This window comes from Mastomys coucha, unplaced genomic scaffold (assembly GCF_008632895.1).
Source record: "Mastomys coucha isolate ucsf_1 unplaced genomic scaffold, UCSF_Mcou_1 pScaffold22, whole genome shotgun sequence".
NCBI lineage: Eukaryota > Metazoa > Chordata > Mammalia > Rodentia > Muridae > Mastomys > Mastomys coucha.
In genome coordinates, this window is record NW_022196905.1 from 226028236 (window position 1) to 226042448 (window position 14213).

Genomic DNA, 14213 nt, shown 5'->3' on the forward strand with positions numbered 1-14213 from the left:
TTGCTCGAACCCAGGTCGAGGGATTTCCGCAGCAGTTGGGGGCTCTGAGCGGTTTTTGAGCCCGCTTCTCTTGTCCTGTCCCACACTCACCTTCATGCTCTCTTTCTGGATGAGGTAAATAAGACCTGCTGCGAAGTGTGCGCTCGCTCTGGCGACAACCAGCTTCCAGGCTCTGCAGTCTTGTAGTTCCTCAGCCTTTCTTCTAGCGACAGACAGACAGACACGCGCGTGCACACGCGCGTGGACACACACATACACACACGATTCCCTGCAGGCCGTTTGTGGTAGAATAGGGCCACGTGTCAGAGTGGCTCTGTGTGTGATGAGGGCCAGTGTTAAGTAGTACAGGTGAGGGCTCTGTGTGTGATGAGGGCCCCGTTTTAAGTAGTACAGAGACTTCCCAATCACAAGAGTACTGAGTTGCCATTGGATTCCTCCTGTCCTCTACCTGGGTTAGTGACTACATTTAAAGTGCTGGCTGCTCTTTGAGCCAGACTTATAAATATCTCTGAAGAAAAGCCCATGGGGATTTGATTCAGGATGGCCATAGAGCAGGAGTGAGCAGTAAATCTTCATTGTGTAGCCACTGAATATGTGGACTCTTCTGTTCTGTGCCATAATCTAGCCTGTCCTGACTGATACAGGTTCCAGTTGACAGACAGGTTCCAATTGACTGTGTGCACACCCAGTGACAGGCTGACCAGCAGGTCTTATCAGAACTCCGGTCTTCGAAGCCAACTTCAGGGCTCCAGTATTGGGGATAATCATATGAATGAGCACTTACTTTAGTTACAAAGTTCAGTGAATTAAAAAAATAAATAAATAAAATAAAATAAACAGCAAGCAAGGAAGCAGGCTATTTTCATACAATATTTTTGAAAATCAGAATTAACACAAAAAGAAAAATCCCCTGGACAAAAATAACTAAGTGTGAAACACAGATTTGATGCTGTGATCTCCTCGCCCTATGACATCATCGGCTGTGCACGGTCTAGTTTTTAAAGGGGGCTACAACCTACCCATTTGGATTTTAACATATTGGGATGTTGTTTTGTTATTTTCCTTTTGAATACTACTCCTCAGGTGAGCATTTCAGTGACCCCCCCACATCCAGGAATGAGGGGATGGGGGTCATTGTAGAAGCAAAACTCTGCCCTGAACCAGAAGGAAATGCAATCGCACCAGAGCACAGAATGAGCAGAGCTGGAGGGAACAGGGAGAGGACACGAAGCCTGGGCAGCTCCCTCGAGGGAGACCCTGCTAGAGAGGTGTAACCTTTGCTGGTTGCCAGCTGTCATGAGCACCTGCAGGGGATGTACCCCTTGATCCTTCTCTCCTGGCAACCTTGAGAGGACCAAAATTAGGTGTAAATTGTAGAATAGTGACCCTGTGCTTGTTGCTTCAACAGGCAACAAGTTTTGGGGAGGCAAATTATTTTACATTATCTCTTCTTCATCCCACACCAATAAGTACATAACACACGATGGGAAAGAAGTAGAAACTTGAGTGTTCAGTGCTATATTCAAGTTACCTTGCCTAATCGTTCAAGGCGGCACCCAGATCTCCAGCTATTGAATTCACATTCCATCTCTGATAAAGGAAAAAGGAAACCATTTCCCGGGGGCTGGCTTACACTTTCAGAGGTTTAGTCCATTATTGCCATCACCACGAAGGGAAGCATGGCTGTGAGCAGGCAGGCAAGGTGCTGAAGGAGTCAACACCTCTTGATCAAAGAGGACAGCAGGAGACTATCATGCCTGCTGTAGCTGGAGCTTAGGAGCCCTCAAAGCCCACCCTCCACACTGACACACTTCCTCCAACAAGGCCACATCTCCTAATAGTGCCACTCCCTATGGGCCGAGCAGTCAAATGCACGAGACTAGGGGGCCATTCCTATTCAAACTACCATAGTAATAAACTCAATTTTTTCCCCTTCAAGACAATTCCTACAATTTTCAGAGCCTTTGCTGATATCATATTGATAGACTGTGGGCACACCTAACTTCTAGGAGTAAGATATGTCATCTATACCTGCCTCTTTCCAAGATGGGGAGCCTGGAACCAATTCCTTTATTAAGGAAAAGGGAAACTAGCAGTCTTTGTATGTCACCTTGTTGTCATCATCATCATTATTATGTTTGAATAAAAAGCATTGATAGGAGTCAGACATCTAAGGCAGAGGGCAGGACACTACAGGTATAGTTGCAGCCCTATCCAGTGTGTGACCTTGCACACATTCAGAACATCTCTGGACTGCTTTAGACCATCTAAAGCAGTAAGAAGGTGAGGGAGACCTCTAAGGCAGTCCGGAGCTTGCTTCTCCAGATCAGCGCTCTGCAAGGGCTGAGCTCTCTTCTTCCTCTGTGTGACTTCCAGGGTTCCTTTTACTCTACAGGTCACTTCCTTGGCAGGATCTCTATGACAGAGCCCAGCATCAAGCACAAGGGTCTCCACCCATCACTTACAGCTTCTGCCTTTCCCCCATCAGGGCAATGTGATTGTGAATTGCTGGCTATCTAGTGGCTTGCTTCTTTGGAGGGTAGTTTTAAGAGTGTAGTAGCTACAGGAGGACAAGGGACACTGTACCTCCTCATCTGTGGTCCCTCTCTTGGGTAGTACAGGGGACACAGGAACAGTCAACAGCAGGCAGACAGATGCGTGAAAGGGAAACTAGGTCAAAGTTTGAGTGTTCATCGCCCCGCCCCCTAAAGAACTCACCCACAGAGTAAGAGGGAGGGAATCAGATGGGAATCCGTGTAATAGCACTAGGAGACAGAGGACCACTCTGGTTGGGGGAGGAGACGCACTAAAGACTTCTAGGGTCGTTTCTCCAGTGATGAAAACTTTTACCCTCCTGCTTCCAGAATCTCTGAGAGGATATTGAAAATAGGGACATGCATCCCAGAACTCGTGGGTCATTTCCAAGCCTGGGCAAAATCTCTCTGCCTGAACTGAGCCTGTACGGTCTACCCTTCTAGGTGCACCTATCCTGAAGCTAGGCCTCTGGCCATTCATCCTCCAAATCCAAATCCAAAGGATGCCGGCTGCACCCTCCGGGCTAAAGGTGGCCTGGGGAGAAGGCCTGGCCTCACTTTGCTCACAGCTGAGCCACAGGCTCCCAGACACGCATGCCCGGGCTGCTTGGGGAACCGGCTCACTCAGCCCTAAGTCGCTGATTTATAGCCGTGCCCCACTCCCTACCCCAACGCCGCTTGACAGCGATGAAGGCAAGTCCCAGCCCCCATCCCGCAGGAAGTAGAGAGGGGCGCTCAGCTGCCGCGATGGGGGCACAGCCAGCGGAGAACAATGGCGCTGGGCGAGGGGAGTCGGCGGGGTTCCCTGGCAGCCTTGTCACCGCCATAAACCTCATTACCTCGCCGTCCCCCAGGCCGCCTCTCTCCTTACCCAAGGCAGCAGCCGGCTTCGCCACTGATTCCCACTCGGCGTGAAAAGCTCTTAAACCCCCCGCTGTATTTTTAATGGGGGCAGTGACTAATTTAGCCCTACGCCACCAACCGTCAAATCACATCTTCTGTTGGTACTTACTGAGGGCTCACCTGGGCTGCATGGGGCTCGGATAAATCCGGAGCTGGAGAACGCCCGAGGGAGCGAGGTGCTAAGCCCGGGGACCTGACCGGACGGCCCCCGCACTGCCTGCAGACGGCCAGTGCATGCTGGCTGGACCCAGCCACTTTAGGAAGCCTCTTCCCTACCCAACTTTGAGATCTCTTCCGAAACAGCCAACCCCCACAGGGACTAAATACTGCGATTTCCCACCTTAAGCCCACCTGCGTTTTGGGGCGACATTTTCATTCTATGGACAGGGGCGGGGTCCTTGAGTGAATTTGTAGACCAAGTTCGCTTTGCAACCAGAAGAGCACTACCCCCTAATCCTTGCAGAAAGGAGGAAGGGCCTCCTGCAGGTCACCGGAAACCCCTGGCTAGGAACCCCCTAGAAGATGAGAAGCCTAATTGCTCCAAATTCCGCTGACTCGCTATCACGTTATAATTAGGTGCAATCTGTCTGCTTCATTTCCGCTGTCCTTGCCCCGGGTGAAACGCGAGCCAGGAAGGGTTCCCTGCGCAGGGTCCAGCCTCGAATAGGCAAGTCAGACCAGCTCGGCGATCTGTGGTAATGAAGTGGTGTGAGAGAGCTGTAGGGAGGAGGCCCAGGAAGACTGCAGACGTTTCGGGGTGAGCCCTGAGGCAGCGGCAGGGTCATTAGGCCAGAGGCTCGTACTACCTTCAAGGGAACATTGCAGGTGGCCTTTGAGCCCTGTCTTCTGGAATTTTGCACCTGCTTGTCCGGCTTTGGTTCTGACCCGGGCCTTAGGTCTCGGCTGGAAACCTGCTATTTCCACTTAATTCCGCCCTGGAGCCACCAGCCCGAGACCTCACACAGCTGGGTAGCTGCTGCCCCTTCCCCTCACATTCTACGCCTCGGCCCAAAGTGGAGCTCAGGTGCGTTCTGCTGCCCTGGCATTGGGAGGGGCCAGCCTATCTGCCTCCATCCCACTAGAGAGGCAGCAAGGGAACAGCGTGGATGAGAGGCAGTCATTGACATGTGGCAGGAACGTGGAAATGTTCCCCAAATGAGCCCTGGGCCTCAGTTTCCCCGATCCAGAAAGGAAAAGAGCAGAGCCCTCGATCTTGGTGGACTCTTTCTTCTCTAATTTCAAGGACCCCTACAACTCATCCTTCTATGGTAGTTCTTTCTGTGAGTCTATTGTCTGGAGTCCCCAGGGGCCTGTGTGAGCCCATGGGAACTCCCCAGAGACACCCTTCTTGCCAGCCCCTTTGGCCTGGGGTTGAGGAGGAGAGAACCAGGCAGCGTTGCTGATCGCATGGATTCCCTTTATTGAGCTGAACTAGTTACTGCAGTCAGATCAAGTCACATTTAAAAGACCATCCAGTTGCACGGAAACCGATTATATTCATTACAGAGTTTTAATCACTGTCCGGTGAACTGGCAAATCCAATCAAAGCATTAGTCTTTAATTAAAAAATTAAAAGGAAATATTCAGACAATAGCCAAGCAATCACATCACGATGCACAATTACCTAGAATTGCAATTAAAAAGTAGTTAACTGAAGGGGGAGAAAGAAAAACAAGAAAGAAAGAAATAGAAAAAAAGCAAAAAAAAAAAATCACACTAATCCTTAAAAAAAAAACTATCAATATAATACATGAAGGAACAAAGGACAATAGCTCAAAAAGCAGGTTTCTCTAACACTAGAAATGTAGTCTGCGGTGAAAACTCTAAAAGCACACTAGCTGGAGCAGGACAATAAAAACACTGAGCATGGAATACTTTTAATCTCTGCCATTAATATTCATTTCCAGCTGCTTATAATAGCAGCGCCTCATGGCCAAATCATTAGAGTTTTACATCTGGGTTGCAAATGACACTTTGATTGGATGTAATGTTCAAATGGCCCTCCCCACGGCGTCTCCGGCAAGCCTTCTGCGGAGAGGTGTCCTGTCGCGAGGTCCCTCACTGTGCGTGCTGGCTCATCGTGTGGTTCTGCAAAGGCGAAGAAAGGAGACACGCATGAGGGCGAAAGAATGGCGAGCATGCCTGTCCCCTCCCACCCAGGGCATGGAGAGCTGCAGAAAGCGGCTCGATCATTACAAAACAGAATGCGAAGTGCACGGGGGACACAGCTGCCAAGGCGCCACGTCGATCCGAGCTTGGGGATCGGTTTCTGCCAACCTGGGTTCCCTGTAAATTGTTTTTTATTTATTTTATTTTATTTTTTAAGGCCATTCGGGTCGTACCTAAGGGATGGGGCTACGTGGAGGGAGACGGAACAGCCGGGGAGGTGGCAATAATGAGCACCACCTCTCTTTCCCTCCAATGGCGAGGAGGAAACTCTGATGGCCTGCAGGCAGCCACTTTCCCCATCCCCTCTCGGTCCCTTGCTCACTGCTCTGAGCCACGCAGGAGGAAACCGCAGATGTGCAGAGCGGCGCGGCCGCCCAGAGGCTCCCGAGTGAGCGCAGACGCGCCAAGGCGGTGGGTGGCCGACGCCCGTGGCCCAAGCTGGGGACAAGTCACCCAGCAGGGAGGGTCTTGGGAAGAGCTTGGAACTGAACTCCCAGGGACCTGCCAGAGTCATCACGTGAGAGGGAGGTGGTGCGCTTTGGCCTCTTGGGCATGGGAAGCCAGGGCCCAGGTGGAACCCTGTGGCCAAACACTTCCCTTTCGTCACAGCCCACGCACATCTTTCTTCCTGCCAGCCCCAGCGGGGTGGGTGGGGCAGGCAGTGTGGGTCTGTTTCCACCAAAGCCAGCAGCCTGGGGATAGGGGTGGATTTTGGCTTCTGAAACCTGGTCCTTTTGCTTCTTTTCTGCCAGTGGTAGTGCAAATTCAGACCATTATCGTCCCAGCTTCAGGCGGCAGTTCGCCTCAAGAAACCTGGAGATGGGAAGCAACATCCTCTAGGGACAGAGCCGCTGGGCTGCGGTCGACCCCCATTGCGGGCTTTTTTATACAGCCCTGCCCTCCCAGCCTGGAGCCTCACAAGGAGACCAGTCACTGGCAGAGCAACGGCCTGCATCTCTGCCACTAACCACCAGGGGGCAGGAGAGACATCGCGACTTTCTCCTGGACTCCAGGTCTCGCTTTCAGAAGGACCAGAGGACAGCTATAGCTGGCTTTTTCCCCTAGAGGTCGGGGAACCTAGGATGGATGGAGATGAGACCAGATACTATCCAGGATAGGTCTCTTGGCATGCGCACAGGCCACATACCATCACAGGTGGATCACTTCCGACAAACTACCAGTCCACTATCAGCCTGCTAGGACCCAAGAAGGGCTGATCTTAGAATCTAGTGTCCTACACCCAGTGGGTATATCAGTTCACCAATATCCACAGCCTGCTCCAGCATCCTCCTGAAGGCTAAGGACCAGATTGCCAGCATGACCTCACACCCCAAATGGAGGATCCAAGGTCCAAGGCAGCTTATTTGAGCCAAAGATGGACCGCAGGTGGTTTCCATGGGAACCCCATCTTCCAGTGCTGTGATAAGCAACCAGCCACGTGGAACTGAAAGCATCCTATGCACAGATCTGCCCTCCTTATAACTCTGGACCTCAACTGCCTTAACCCTTCCTCCAGTTGCCCTCCTAAGCAATCATCCCTCCAGTGTTTTGGACATTGAGATTGCTTGCCCAGCCTACATTTCTGGGGACACACCTCCTACCCAGCACTCACACGACTCTGTACACTTCTTGTTTCTCAGGGCTGGCTCCTCCTGCTGAGCTATATGCAGAGCAACAGCACCTGGTCCAAGGCTGGACACATGCTGGGCTTCCTATGCCAAGTGGTGGTGTGGTAGGCACAGCTGCCTGGGAACAAGACAGCTGTGACAGGCCTAGAGTGCTAACCCACACCTGGGTGGAGAGATGGTGTGAATGTGGCCCGGGGAGCACACAGTGCGTTCTCTTGGATGTGAACCATTTCCAAGGAAAGCAGGAAGTGAGGCTCACCTCCATTCTGGAAGGTCTGGCAACCTAGGGATATGAGGCAGCCTCTTGTAGGGATACCAGAACAAGGACATGTGGCACACTGGTAATCCCTTGAGGTGGAAAGCCATGCCTTGAACCTGGCTAGGAAACTGAGAATAAATGACACTTATTGAAGCCTTCTACCTTCAAGGGCGATAGCACATGCTTTTTAGATTATTAGACTTGTAAAGGAACTTCCTCTAGGAGAGTTCTAAGACAGACGGGTAAAATTTACCTTCCTGAAGTTTTACTATTACCAAGGAAAGCCCAGGATGTCACAGTAGAAAGAAATCAACTCAATGCTCCAAAGGTGATCAGGACCACAGTGCATGCATTCAGCTTTGTGTCACTAATATATCTGCAGCTCGGCCCAGAAAGGAGAGGGAAGACTCCACTGGACCCCTCTCTAAGGGGTCTAAGGGGGCAGGAGTGAGAAACACATTAGGATTAATGGTACTGACAGTAGCCTAGGAGGGGGTCAAGGTCACAGTGTGTTCATGCGTGTGTGTGTGTGTGTGTGTGTGTGTGTGTGTGCGCGCGCGCGCGCGCGTGCGTGCTCTTCACAGGGTGAGTGCTCACCCAAGGAGGGCTTCATCCAAGGGCAGTCTCTGAGAAGGCAGAAGAGTATCAGAGCCCATCACAAAAGGCTCCTCAAACACCTTACAAGGCACATCTGTAGTAGCTCTTTTCCAAGGCCAAGCATTCCTTCAAGGCTTCTGATGGCTTCCTCCCACCCTTATGCTCTTGCAAGGCCTTTCTAGCTCCGTGTCTTTCTCTTTTTATGCTTATGTTATATTTAGTCTCTTCAGGGAAGGAAAAAAAAAATCAGTTTTTAAAGATGCTTTCGTTCTTACAGTTGAGCACCTTCCCAAAACCATAAAGGTTGGCAATGGGCTGGCCAAAGTCTGAGACTAGCCTGGCCAGGTTGCCTGGCATTGGCAGGCCTTATTGCCTGCCAGGGAGACACAGGTGTGGGGCAGAAAAGCAGGTGAGGAGAGTAAAGCAGAGGCACAGTGAAGGCTCTCGGCTGCCTGCCCACCATGCCCTGGGCAGGGCTCCTGCACACTCACTGATGGGGTTTCTGTGATATCCTGACTCAGGGCCTCCTCCTGATGCCCAGGGCTCAAAGGATACCCTTTGTGGAAGTTCTTTCATCCACAGAGTCTTTACTGCCCTTCCGTCGGGTGACCATCACTACCTTCTTGCTGGACTTGTGTTGGGTATGTGCTGGGCACAGGAACAGTGGGTTGTGTGTGGAGCCCGGTGGGAGGACTGTTCTCACACCCCAAAGCACACGGAATGGACATGCTGGCTAGAAGTTCACATTAAGTCCAACTCTGGGTACAGAGTCAGAGCTCTACCTACCTCCACAGCCACAATTTAATGGTCTGCATCTGCTGGCCTGCAGGAACATGCAAGACCAGGATTCTATAAAATCTAGATCCTGCAAGACTAGGAATCAAGCCAGAGGGTAGAGCCTAGTAAACATCTCTAGGCCTGGGCTTTAGTTTCTTCAGGTTGCTTGGCCTGGACCTAGCTTGGCCCATGGTGTCCTGCCCACCAGCACTGGGCCTGAGGAGACAAGTGTTTCAGTACATTGATTGCTTGGTAGCTTGAAGCAACAAGACTCCTCCTGTCCTGGAAGCACAGATATGAGCTGAAGAGACTTCTCGAGCCTGTAGATCACTCTCGGTGTTTTGATAAGCCACCTTACCTGTGTGCCAGCTACTCTGAAAACAAGTCACCTACACACCAAGTCCTAGCACCTTGCCTGGCTCTTCCCAAATGCCCCATTAATGCTAGCCACCCTCCTACGTGACCACAAATAGGCAGACAACCCATGTTCAGGGTTAGCTGTTGCTTGTCAGCCATGTGACCTTGTAGCAGGTTCTTTGACCTCAAGGTTTATGAGTTGCCTCTTTCTGAGACACCAGGATAACTCAGGTAAAGATGGTGCTCATGGGATCTATCTACAGACAAGTGCCTAGGATAGAGGGACTCTTTGCTCCCTGATGGAACCCCACCCCCAAAACTGTTAACAGCTGGGGCTACAAGAAGTGTCAGAGCCCTGTTCCCCTGTCCCATGTCCCTACCCTCAGGATAGAAGGTATTACTGGCCCCTCTTTACCAGACCTGGCTGTATACTTGCTTTCCCATTTCTACAGTAGAGTGGGGGATCTGGTAACCAGGAGGGGCCCAGGAGATGCTACGGTCGAGGAAGAGGTATGTACCAGCATCCATCCATCCATACATTCATTCACAGGCATTCACTGAGTCTGTGAGGTCCCAGGCTGTGCACTGAACATGTACAGATAAAGACACCCTGTCCCCTCCCTTGTGGGAACAATGCCATGGTAGGGGTAGGGAGTCTGAACTCAGACATCAGAGACTCTAAGGAAGCAGGAAAAAAGGACTCATTCTGGAAGACCCAACCCATGCTTATGCACAGACACACTTACTTATTCTCCACTCAGAACATCCCCCCAACCTCACTCTCTTTGCTCAGCTTGCCCTCACCCACCATCATGATCCCCATCCACACCCTCCCAGGTCTATGTGCAGGGTTTTCTTAAAGCCACTTCATCATCTGCAGGCTCCCCATCCAGAAGAGGCCGTTCTTCCTCATCCTACCCCTATGCCACCCCATGGCTGCCTGCATCGACGAGAAACTCTTATAGACATGGTTTCACCATGGCCTTCCACATCCTCCCAACCCCCAAGACTAGGGACCACACCCTAAGGTGAGCCTTAGCTTGAAAGATTCTGTTTTCAGTGGCAGACAGCTGCTTTAGCTCAGCTTGGCTGAGCGGGGCTGCTGCAGGGCTCCATTCATTATGTGCCCATTTCACAGTCAAGGAGCTTGGCCTTGGGCAGTGGACAGGAGAGAAGGAGATGGGGTACAGGGCAGCCTCTGCCAAGTTTCCAGTTGCAGGGTTTCATGGAAAGCAGCAGGGAGATGGCTTCTGATGGAGGTTCATTCTGGAAAAGCCTTCCAGCTGCCCTGCAGGGAACAGCTTGAGCTAGGGTTTCTACTAGGGGTGTGTGTGTGTGTGTGTGTGTGTGTGTGTGTGTGTGTGTGTGTGTTTGTGAGAGAGAGAGAGAGAGAGAGAGACAGACAGACAGACAGACAGACAGACAAAAGAATGAAAGAGCACTTTGGCAAGCAGGATTAAGCACTCAAGTATCTTGGAGGTGTGAGTAACACCGATAAAGGCCGTGGTTCACAATGCCTGGCGCTGTTTGGCTCTCAGCAGGTCAGACACCGCACACTTCAGTAACGTTCAGTCATCGGAACCCTCAAGAGCCCCATAAAGTTCTTGCTACCTCTATCCCTGCTGTACAGGTGAAGATCGAGGTGCAGGGTGCTTTGGGCCCCGTGGTTGAGAATGACCGTGCAGGACATCTGCCCACACGGTGTCTATAAGCCCCCTCTGCCGTGGCACTGCTTCTGCCTGCGAAATGTGAAAAGTGCAGCATATGCTGGGGGAACAATGAATAATTCAGCTTGGCAGGAGCACAGGGTATGTGCTATGGAGACAAGCCTCCAAAGGAAGGCAGGGGCCTTATTGATGAGGCTCCGTGATGCCAGACGAGGCAGCTTGCCCTTAAATCTGGGCCACTGGGAGCTATCAAAGGTATTTGAGCTGTGGAGTTACATGACGCAAGACAGAGGGAAAGCTCATGCCTCCACCCAAAAGGTGTCTCTGCAGAGGCTCTTCATCTTCCTCAGCTCCCTCTCATGGCCTTCCCAGCGGCACAGACTGTCACTTGTCTCTCCCTTTGGGGAGGGTGCAGACACAGGCAGCTCTGCTCCCCTCTCTGCTGTGCATCACCTGGGCAGCCCCTCTCTGCTTGTGAGCACTTATTTTTAGCAGCGCTTGACAATCGTCCAAGGGTCTAAGACGAACAGATGGCCTGTCTTAAAGGCTCGTATGTTCGCTAGTTTGCACTTCTGACAAACGGTGCGCACACTCGAGAGCACCCCATAAACAGCGCCGAATGAATACTCACAACACAATTTAGCTAATGCACGTCATTAAAATTAGGAGTGAGTGATGGCTGGGGCTCCCTATAAATGCCTGCCAGTGATGTGCTGCTCTCTGGGGAGGGGGTGGGTCTTAATATACTTATATCCTACTTCCTCCAGCAACCCCCTTTGTCACCCACTTCTCCCCAGGCCAGAGAGAAGTTTTCCACTATGCAAGTGGCATCCACCTTTGGCATCTGAGTTGAGACTGGTGGCCCAATGGCCTGTGACAAAGCCCTAAGGTGACCTGATAAGGTAGAGGGAGAGTGGGAGACCTTTCATAATACAGGGACATGTGGGGTTTGCTTGTCCCTTCTGCCCAGCCAGCATCAAGGAGGAATCTAGCATCTGCCGCTCCACAGCAGCAGCAGGTAAGCTTCAAAACTGAGCTTAACCAGGAGAGCTACAAAGCAGGCATGGGGACCCCCTAGCCTAGACTTAAGAGGCAGGCTGAGCAAGGTGGAACCTTGGGGGACACCCAACAGCAATAACAGATTCAGGGATCCAAGAAATAGCTTGAGAATAGGAGGAAGACCTTCCATCCAGACTCCTAGCTAGTTGCTTCTCCCACTGGCTGGCCAAGCTTTAGTTCCTGTGTACACCCTGCCCCTCCTCCAAACCCCTTACCTGTCCCCAGGACACAAAGACTTAAAAACAGGTGGCCTGCTCCACCACCACTTCCACAGGTGACAATTGTCTTCCCTCACATGAAAAGACTGATGAAGATGTGACAATACAGAGTCCGACAGACTCTCCAGGAGCAGGCTCCATGCTCCTGCGCTTTAGCAATGAGCCCACCTGAGACCAGGATATTAGGAGGGAGCCCACCCAGAGTCACCCCCTAAAACAAAGACCAACATTTCCTGCTTGGGGAACCTCAGTCTTAGGGACAGGCACCTCACATGTGAAGGGGCCCAGTTGGTCTGTATGTTCAACATGGAGGGCGAGACTCCAGCAGCCAAGTCAGGGAAACCAGCATTTTGATGGCTGCTGTCACAAGCAGAGGGAGGTGCAATACTCTCAGGACTGCTTACAAGATCTATCCCTGTGAGGGAGGCAATAGAGTGCATGCTTGACCCAAGTCATGAGGAAACTTAGTAACTGTTTTTCCTTTTGAGTAGCCAATATCCACTTCTGTGGACATTGGTCCCTCTCTTGAGCAGGCTACTGTACAGGCTCACCCTGAACACACCAGCCTGCTTAGACCTTGGCTAACAGTTCTCAAATATTAATTTTGGGTGCCTTCCCTTGAAGGACTCAAACCAGATTCCCTAAAAGCAGATTCCTCTGGGCAAACATGGAACAAGCCTGTCTATTACAAAGTCAAGCTAGGAATAGTGTAAGGCCATAAAGAGATGTGGAGATCAAGAACAAGCTGAAGCTCAGACTGGACCTGCCACTGACTGGAGTCCAAGTGTCCCCATGCCATGAGGCATATGCATACATGGGCACACAGGCACAATCGAAGCAGCTTGGAGATAGTTGTGGGGACTAAACTCAGGAAATGTTTTCATCAATAAAGAGGCTAGATCCTAGAAGCTCTAGTCACATTGACTAGACTCTGCGGTAGGCCTCCAACACAAGATGGGTGGTGTTGGGAATGAGTGGGGCTTGCGCCAGGGCAGAGCGATGGGGCCAGTGGGCCCTGTGTTAGCCTCAAGAGCTCAAGCTTGGTAGGAAAGGCACATAGCTCAGTTCCAGGCAAGGCTGCCATGTGGACATGTGGGCCAGTAAGGCCACATCTGTAGGCTTTGTCAGAAAACTGGAAACAGGTTTTTGGTTTTTTTGTTTTTTTTTCAAAACTCCAAACATCTGGGGCTGAGGAGATGGCTCAGTGGTTAAGAGTACTGACTGCTCTTCCAAAGGTCCTGAGTTCAAATCCCAGCAACCACATGGTGGCTCACAACCATCTGTAATGAGATCTGATGCTCTCTTCTGATGCATCTAAAGGCAGCTATAGTGTACTTACATATAATAATAAACAAATCTAAAAACAAAACAAAACAACAACAAAAAAAACCTCCAAACTTCCTCTGCATTGAAAGCAGCAGATGCAGGCCAACCATGTATCTCAGTTCAGTCTGACCTGAGGCCTCTGGAGTCTTCCAGCATACTAACTGGGCCAGGGCTCCTAAGGCAGGGCCGTCTGGGGCAGTGCTCTTCCACAGCAGATGGCCCAGTGCTGTGTAGGTTCATGGGACTTGGCATGGCAAGGCTCTGAAGATGAGGGTGGAGAGCCCAGTTGTGAAGTCACCCTGCTGTAAGCTCTGAGTTAGGGATGGTTTCAACTCCTCCCCACCCCTGCCTGGTGCAGCCTCCCTGCCCCTGCCTGATGTGGCCTCAATGCTGCTGAGAGATCAGCTTGCAAGCTGGGCAGTAGAGAGAAGGTAGCTGACATAAAGGGGGAGCAGCACCCCTCTGCCCCACCCCAATCCAGAACATGCTGGACAGTTGTCTCAAATGTAGCCAGGATCCTTTAAGGACATGACATTAGGTGAAATAAGCTAGCCACAGAAAGATACATAGTGTAGGGGTCTTCTTGTTTGGGGTCCTGAGTTTGCCCAGTTCACAGAACAGTCCTTGATTGCCAAGGGTTGGGAGAAGGGCAGGGCAGAGTTTCAGGATGGGGAGATGAGAATGTTTTGGGGTTGGAAGAGGCGATGTCTGCATGGTGC

General features: G+C 51.3%; 1 protein-coding gene across 5 annotated transcripts in view; it reads right to left on the reverse strand.

The window, feature by feature from the left end:
* Positions 1-4833: 4833 nt before the first annotated feature.
* Positions 4834-14213, reverse strand: part of Znf423 (zinc finger protein 423) — a 304962-nt gene continuing 295582 nt past the window's right edge. For all 5 annotated transcript variants that reach the window (XM_031340750.1, XM_031340753.1, XM_031340749.1 and 2 more), the window contains one exon: positions 4834-5525. In XM_031340750.1, the coding sequence (XP_031196610.1) occupies positions 5496-5525 (30 nt within the window). In that variant the 3' untranslated portion in view covers positions 4834-5495. The remainder of the gene's footprint in view (positions 5526-14213) is intronic.